Here is an 8,789-nt window from a genome sequence, read left to right on the forward strand (position 1 = left end):
GAGATGGTTAGAGTTGACTTTTGCCCCTTTTTGTCCGCAGTGATTTTTGTGCCTGCCATGCTGTCCTCTTTCTGAGCACTGTTGCTGCCAGCGGGGAAATGAAGGAGTCGTGTGGGAGCTTCACCATCTTTCCATTTATACCAGTGCAAGGCGGTAGAGCTTAGAGAGAAAGAGCCATCAGAGGCATCAACCACACAGTCTATCCGTGCAGTTCTTCCAGTTCTAGCCAAAGTCCAGATCTTTGGATGCGTCACTTGTCCTGATGTGAAGCCTGATAAAAATGGAGCACAAAAATTACTACTGTTATTGAGACGAACATGCAAGAATGACAAGGAGCGCAATATTATGTTTTAATGTGAAAAGGTACCAAAAAAGACCAGAACCCAGATGTTCCAGAGCTCGGACATCTTTTTCAAATGAACTCTCCTGTGTGTTGGAGGTGGTGGTAGTTGGGGGAAAGATCTGTGCTTCTGTTGAACACAAAAATGAGGGGAGGTATGATTGTTCCGCCCACCCCAGCTGTATACATCACAAGAGAGTGACATACACTGCCTGAATCATGCAATGGTCAAAAAGATTTTGACAGGTAGAAGAACTGAATACATTATGGAGAAGGTTTTCCTTAAACCTGTTCAGCATATCCTATTGTGAAATAAAAGAGTGCAGAGGTATCAGAAGTGTAGTACTCACTGGATATTATTTAGTGGAAACTTTAGTGGACTTTTTAACTGTTACTTTTTTATGCTGCTTGCCTGTTGTAATTCCATAGATGCAGTTCTGACCTGCTCTCATAATGATGTGCTGGACAACAAACACCATTCTGCAATGATGCAGCTACAGGCCCAGGCTGAGGAAGTCCTCCCGTATTTCAGGCTGACGTTCTCTCTTCTCACAACCACAGGTCTGTGCAATTGATCTGAAGCACTCAAACTATTGAACTTGCCACTTGTTGACTCCTTGCTATTGTCATACTACGCTGCTTCACCTAATGTAACATACTTAAACTGTAAACTGTAGCTAGAAACATGTGGCATTATGTGCCATTCCCTGCCATTCTGTGCCAGTGCTGGTAAACACTGTTGATTGTAAACCAGCAGTGTGAGAATTTCTTCTTTTCCTTTCATTCTACTTCTGTTGTGTCAGCCTTATGCAGAGGGGACCTTGCTTTTAGAGGTGGCTTTTGCTCAAGGTTTCAGCCAGACACCCACACACCCCCCATGTAAAGACTGTTGTTGTCAACACACGCTTATTCAGGCTTCAGACTCCAGTCTCTGGAAAGCTCATTGGGACAATGCTCACTTTTGATTGCACTATTTACAAAACTGTTTTGAAAAAATTGAATGAATCCTGATGACTTGCTTTGAGTTGCTGTTAAGTTCTTTTCAAGGTGGTTGCCCACATCCTGACGATGAAATATGATAAAAATTGGGTTCACACCGAATGAAACCATTCTTGTTTGCAGGTTGAATAAGCAGTAAAACGAAGTTCTAGCTTGAAGCGTCTTCTTGTCTCTCATTAAGCTCTGGCGCCCTCTATATGATAAAAAGACGATTTCCTTGCCAAACACCAGGGTTTTTGCAAAATATCTTCTCTGTAACTCTGACTGTGGGAGGTCCAGCAGGCACAGTAGTACACTGCTGAATGATTGGATGAAATATGAGGGATTTTTAAAGTGAAAGTGTTTCCATTTTTCTCTGACTGGAACTCATGGTCGGGATCATTTGCTTTTTTCCGGTCCCAGATTCTCTTAATGCCGGCTCCCGCCCTTTTCTGGTACCACTGGATGTAACCCCAGCACCCTGTTTTGTACGTGCAGTCAATTGAAGCTTGATTTCCAAAAGATTCAACCACATAGATCCTCGGATGGAGCAGCACAATCCCTTGCACTAAACGAAAGAGAGAAACGAATGATTAGAGATTAGTGTGCGTTAAAAATGTCTATCTGTTTCAGTTCAGAAAAATGTCTACATGCATCATTTCTCATACCTGTGTGTAAGAGAACAGTGACAAGTGCAAGTTGTGGACCCATGGCTCTGCTTTCATGTCCTTGTCTGGAACACAAAGACGAAGACATGAAAGTGAAGAAATATGTGGCGCCTTATTTGTGCGGAGGAGTTATGGTTTTATATTAACACATCCTGCCCACCTGCTTTGGCACGATTTGTTAACTGTAAGCCTTGTATTCAAACTGTCTTTCGCAGCAAGAACAGTGTTGTAGCGCTGAATGAGAGGACAATTTATTTAGTATTAAGTGGATGGATGTAGTACAATCCCTATCATAGTGCATGGGAATGGAGGTCCTTCTCCCCGTCACCAGCACACATAGCACACACTATTACTAGGTATTGGTGGATATGGGGGAATTTGTTCACATTTTGGTGGTTTGAGAAAACATTTGCAACATCAAACTTCTTTATTTTGATGTGAGTGGACATGGTTAGACCTACTGTATGTCAATTCATTAATTACATTTAAAAAAAACTCTTTTTTTAGTATTTCTTGCTCCATCATGTTATTTCCATCCATCATTTTAGCTCCTTGTTTCCATCCTTATACTAATATGTAATATTCCCTAATATCCTTATATTATCTTGTACCAGTGAATGTGTTGTCTGGTACCAGTACATGTAGTACACATGTGTAGTCTGGTACCAGTGTACCTAAATTTCCTTCGGGATTAATAAAGTATCCATCTATCTATCTATCTATCTAGTGTACATGTGTAGTCTGGTACCAGTGAATGTAGTGTACATGTGTAGTCTGGTACCAGTGAATGTAGTACACATGTGTAGTCTGGTACCAGTGAATGTAGTACACATGTGTAGTCTGGTACCAGTGAATGTAGTACACATGTGTAGTCTGGTCCCAGTGAATGTAGTACACATGTGTAGTCTGTGGCACCAGTGATGCAGTCATACTGGTCGCATGCTGGAGTTTCACAGCCCCTACCACTGAAAAGAAAGAAATCTAAAGTCGGTGTGTTGATAAAATGTATGTATGTTCATACTGAAAAATCTCTGGGTTGATTTTTCTTTTTCTTTACATCTTTCCAACAATGAAACCCAGTGTGCCCAGAGTCCTCAGTGTTGCGGTCACAGTGATGTTTCAGTCACCCCTGAAAAGACAGAAATCTTATCAAGGTCAATTTATCAAAGGTCAGCTTCACTTCGTTTAACTTCAGAAAAGCGTTTGCACTGTGTTTGCCTTTAACCTTCCACCAGTGAAATGCAACACTAGACTGACTCATTTAGTTTGTCATTGTTCAGTGAGTGGCATACTGAAATTCTGGTTCAACACAGTTATTCTCTGAAATACGGTTTAAATAGTGCATTCAAATAGTCAGCAACTGTACAGTTTGGAATATACATTAGCTCACCTCTGTAGATAGGACGAAATAAAGAAGCATGGAGTGGACCAATCCGGAGACTATAGCTTTTCAGACGCATGGAGTGGACCCATCCAGAGACTATAGCTCTTCAGCTGTGTGGAAGCTGTAACTCTTTGGGCAGGGTTGTTTTGGAGGAGGAGTTACAGTTTTAATATTAAAATTTCCTGTCAACTTATCAGGGTTTTTGCACAGGATGTTCACCGTTATTTTCACTGTGGGAGGGCCAGCAGGCACAGTAGTACACTGCTGCATGGAAGGACTTTACATTAGGGATTTTTAAATTATATTCATTTCCTTTTTTTTCTGTTTCGAAATTCTTATGATCCTTATAATCAGGATCATTTGTCCTGGTTCCATCACTTATTTCTATGTACAGGATTCTTTTGAAGCTCTCTTCCTCCTTTTTCTGGTACCAGTGGATGTACCTGTAACACCCTGTTCCATGTGTGCAGTGAATTGAGGCCGGTGTCCCCAGTGGTACAGTTAAACTGATCTCCTGATCCAGTTCCACGGCCCCTGCCACTGAAAAGAAAGAAATCTAAGGTCAGTGTTTAGAAAGTCCTGTGCATTTCAACTTAAAGATGTTTTAATCTGTATTGCTTTTAGAATCAGTGATTAATGAATTTCACAACTAAACTTAAACTCTTGCAGTTCCACATCTTAGGTCACATAGACTCCATACTGACATATTGACCACACACTTTACTCAATACTTGGCTCTAACATAAGCTGTATTTCTTAAAAGCGTATGCGAATGGGGAGATATTTTCCAAACAACAGATTACATTCCATTTGTCAGATTCCATCTCACCTGTGATAAGAATGAAAAATATGCATAAAAGGGGGGGACCCATGATTCTCCTCAGTGTTCCAAATGCATAGACTTAAGAACACCAGATATGTTAAAGCCGTTGGTGATATATTAGCTCTACAGGTATGATATAGAGCAGGAGGAGGAGTTCAAATGTGCTGTCAGCCTATCAGGGTGGTGCAAGAGGACATTCTTAGTCAGTCGTCCTGTGCTAGGAGGAACAATAATACATTGCAAGATGATTTCATCTGAGGGATTCATGAGGTAAATGTCTTTCCATTTGTCTTTGCTCGGTTCTCTTAATGAAGCAGACAGTAATGTCAGTAATGTCTATATTCCTTACCATTAATACACGGACACTTGTTGATATTCTATTAGGATGTTCACAGTAGTTCATACTGCCAGGATCATCCCAGCATGAGAATGGACACATTACGTGGTTAGAATTGTTTTAATGTTGAGCTGAAATTCCTGTAACTCATTTTGGTATTTAGTCAAACTACATGAGGTGACCATGTAGGCACCAGCAGGCACTGATTTGGGGTCTGAAGTGGGCTGGATGCTGAGCCACAAGGCCCTGTGTTATTAAAGCTTTGTTTGTGTAAGGACAAGTGCAAAGGTAATATGCCATCCTTCAAAAACATCCAACATGATCCACTAAAAGGGTTCTGTTGTGTATTGTGCCTCTCAAATCAGAACAATGTTTTCCTTTTTTATACCATGCAGGCAAACTAGATAAAACATTTTTTTTAGATGATGTCATGTTTTCTCATATAAATGTTAAGTCCATTTGGGCATAAATTCTTTATGGTGTTTGCTGCCTGATATATTTAAAGCTGGACTGACATGGGTAGAACTCATTGAGTTTCATTTAGACACATTTCAGAAACAAACAAGTCTTTTTTTGTGGAAAGTATTGCGATGCTCCTGAATACACAGAGAGAAGAGAGAATGTGGATCATGTTTGTCTATGATGCAGAATACTGTGATGAAGTCTCAACATCGGGGTCACTGAAGTGGATGGTGATATTAATATATTCCTCACCATTCTGGACACAAAACGTGGCAATATTCTGTTCTTTGGAAGTCGCATATAATATGTCAATCTTTTGGTTTCCCCTCAGGTGGAAATGTGGCTTTATATCAGCACATCCTGCTGCTGTAGTTTTTGTGCAGGAGGTTTACAGTAATTCTTACTGTGTGAATCCCAGCAGGCACAGTAGTACACTGCTGCATGGAAGGACTTTACCTCTGGGATTTTTAAATCATATTTATTTTCCTTTTTTTCAGCTTGGAAATTCTTATTATCCTTATAATCAGGATCTTTTGTCTCGGCTCCATTATCCATATCTATGTACAGGATTCTTTTGAAGCTCTCTCCCTCCTTTTTCTGGTACCAGTGGATGTAGTACCGGCACCCTGTTCCATATGTGCAGTGTATTGAGGCCCGTGTCCCCAGTGGTACAGTTACACTGATGTCCTGATCCAGTTCCACTGCTCCCACCACTGAAAAGAAAGAAATCTAAGGTCAGTGTTTAGAAATACCTGTGCGTTTCAACTCAAAGATGTTTTAATCTGTATTGCTGTTAAAGCAGTGATCAATGAATTTCACAACTAAACTTAAACTCCCACATCTTAGGTCACATAGACTCCATACTGACATATTGACCACACACTTTACTCAATACTTGGCTCTAACATAAGCTGTATTTCTTAAAAGCGTATGCGCATGGGGAGATATTTTCCAAACAACAGATTACATTCCATTTGTCAGATTCCATCTCACCTGTGATAAGAATGAAAAATATGCATAAAAGGGGGGGACCCATGATTCTCCTCAGTGTTCCAAATGCATAGACTTAAGAACACCAGATATGTTAAAGCCGTTGGTGATATATTAGCTCTACAGGTATGATATAGAGCAGGAGGAGGAGTTCAAATGTGCTGTCAGCCTATCAGGGTGGTGCAAGAGGACATTCTTAGTCAGTCGTCCTGTGCTAGGAGCAACAATGATACATTGCAAGATGACAAGAATTCATCTGAGGGAATCATGAGGTAAATGTCTTTCCATTTGTCTTTGCTCGGTTCTCTTAATGAAGCAGACAGTAATGTCAGTAATGTCTATAATCCTTACCATTAATACACGGACACTTGTTGATATTCTATTAGGATGTTCACAGTAGTTCATACTGCCAGGATCATCCCAGCATGAGAATGGACACATTATGTTATTAGAATTGTATTAATGTTGAGCTGAAATGCCTGTAACTCATTTTGGTATTCAGTCAAACTACATGAGGTGACCATGTAGGCACCAGCAGGCACTGATTTGGGGTCTGAAGTGGGCTAAATGCTGAGACACAAGGCCCTGTGTTATTAAAGCTTTGCTTGTGTAAGGACAAGTGCAAAGGTAATATGCCATCCTTCAAAAACATCCAACATGAGCCACTAAAGGGTTCTGTTGTGTATTGGGCCTCTCAAATCAGAACAATCTTATCCTTTTTATACAGTGCAGGCAAACTAGATTAGATTTTTTTTTAGATGATTTAAAGTTTTCTCATAGAAATGTTAAGTCCATTTGGGCATCAATTATTTATGGTGTTTGCTGCCTGAGATATTTAAAGCTGGACTGACATGGGTAGAACTCATCGAGTTTCATTTAGACACATTTCAGAAACGGAACAAGTCTTATTTTTTTGTGGAAAGTATTGCCGATGCCCCTGAATACACAGAGAGAAGAGAGAGTGTGGATCATGTTTGTCTATGATGCAGAATACTGCAATGGATTCTCAACATAACTGAAGTGGATAGTATATAAATATATTCCTCACCATTCTAGACACAAAACGTGGCAATATTCTGTTCTTTGGAAGTCGCATATAATATGTGAATCTTTTTGGTTTTCGCTCAGGTGGAAATGTGGCTTTATATCAGCACATCCTGCTGCTGTAGTTTTGTGCAGGCGGTTTACACTAATACTTACTGTGTGAATCCCAGCAGGCACAGTAGTACACTGCTCTAATGGAAGGACTTTACATTAGGGATTTTTAAATTAAATTCATTTCCTTTTTTTTCTGTTTCGAAATTCTTATGATCCTTATAATCAGGATCATTTGTCCTGGTTTCCCATCACTTATTTTTATGTACAGGATTCTTTTGAAGCTCTCTTCCTCCTTTTTCTGGTACCAGTGGAATTGTAGTTGTAACACCCTGTTCCAATATGTGCAGTGAATTGAGGCCGGTGTCCCCAGTGGTTACAGTTACACTGATCTTCTGATCCAGTTCCACGGCATCCCGCCACTGAAAAGAAGGAAATCTAAGGTCAGTGTTTAAAAATTACCTGTGCGTTTCAGTTTAAAGATGTTTTAATCTGTATTGCTTTTAGAATCCAGTGATCAATGAATTTCACAACTAAACTTAAACTCTTGCAGTTCCACATCTTAGGTCACATAGACTCCATACTCACATATTGACCACACACTTTACTCAATACTTGGCTCTAACATAAGCTGTATTTTTAAAAGCGTATGCGCATGGGGAGATATTTTCCAAACAACAGATTACATTCCATTTGTCAGATTCCATCTCACCTGTGATAAGAATGAAAAATATGCATAAAAGGGGGGGACCCATGATTCTCCTCAGTGTTCCAAATGCATAGACTTAAGAACACCAGATATGTTAAAGCCGTTGGTGATATATTAGCTCTACAGGTATGATATAGAGCAGGAGGAGGAGTTCAAATGTGCTGTCAGCCTATCAGGGTGGTGCAAGAGGACATTCTTAGTCAGTCTTCCTGTGCTAGGCAACAATAATACATTGCAAGAGATTTCATCTGAGGGATTCATGAGGTAAATGTCTTTCCATTTTCTTTGCTCGGTTCTCTTAATGAAGCAGACAGTAATGTCAGTAATGTCTAATCCTTACCATTAATACACGGACACTTGTGATATTCTATTAGGATGTTCACAGTAGTTCATACTGCCAGGATCATCCCAGCATGAGAATGGACACATTATGTTTAGAAGTGTTTTAATGTTGAGCTGAAATTCCTGTAACTCATTTTGGTATTCAGTCAAACTACATGAGGTGACCATGTAGGCACCAGCAGGCACTGATTTGGGGTCTGAAGTGGGCTAGATGCTGAGCACAAGGCCCTGTGTTATTAAAGCTTTGCTTGTGTAAGGACAGGTGCAAAGGTAATATGCCATCCGCAAAAACATCCAACATGATCCACTAAAAGGGTTCTGTTGTGTATTGTGCCTCTCAAATCAGAACAATCTTATCCTGTTTTATACCATGCAGGCAAACTAGATTAGACATTTTTAGATGATTTAAAGTTTCTCATATAAACGTTTAGTCCATTTGGGCATAAATGCTAGTGTTTGCTGCCTTAGATATTTAAAGCTGGACTGATATGGGTAGAAATCTGATTTCATTTAGAACATTTCACAAATGAACACGTCTTATATCTTTTTTTAAAGACTGTGATGCTCCTTCATACACAAGAGAAGAGAGCTATGGAATTCCAAAGAACGATAATTCTTATCCACCTCACAGTCTATATGAGCCAGTTCTCTTTCTTCTTGC

At 39.9% G+C, this 8,789-nt stretch overlaps 1 protein-coding gene across 1 annotated transcript in view; it reads right to left on the reverse strand.

Annotated features, from left to right (window-relative positions):
• Positions 1-222: 222 nt before the first annotated feature.
• LOC116219497 (ran-binding protein 9-like) overlaps positions 223-8,789 on the reverse strand; it is an 18,616-nt gene continuing 10,049 nt past the window's right edge. The window contains exons 14-19 of the mRNA XM_031562792.1: positions 5,449-5,705; positions 5,184-5,248; positions 1,987-2,051; positions 1,605-1,886; positions 368-470; positions 223-271 (exon numbers count right to left, since the gene is read on the reverse strand). Coding sequence (XP_031418652.1) covers positions 223-271; positions 368-470; positions 1,605-1,886; positions 1,987-2,051; positions 5,184-5,248; positions 5,449-5,705 — 821 coding nt within the window. The remainder of the gene's footprint in view (positions 272-367; positions 471-1,604; positions 1,887-1,986; positions 2,052-5,183; positions 5,249-5,448; positions 5,706-8,789) is intronic.

Source organism: Clupea harengus, chromosome 25 (genome assembly GCF_900700415.2).
Source record: "Clupea harengus chromosome 25, Ch_v2.0.2, whole genome shotgun sequence".
Taxonomy (NCBI): Eukaryota; Metazoa; Chordata; class Actinopteri; order Clupeiformes; family Clupeidae; genus Clupea; species Clupea harengus.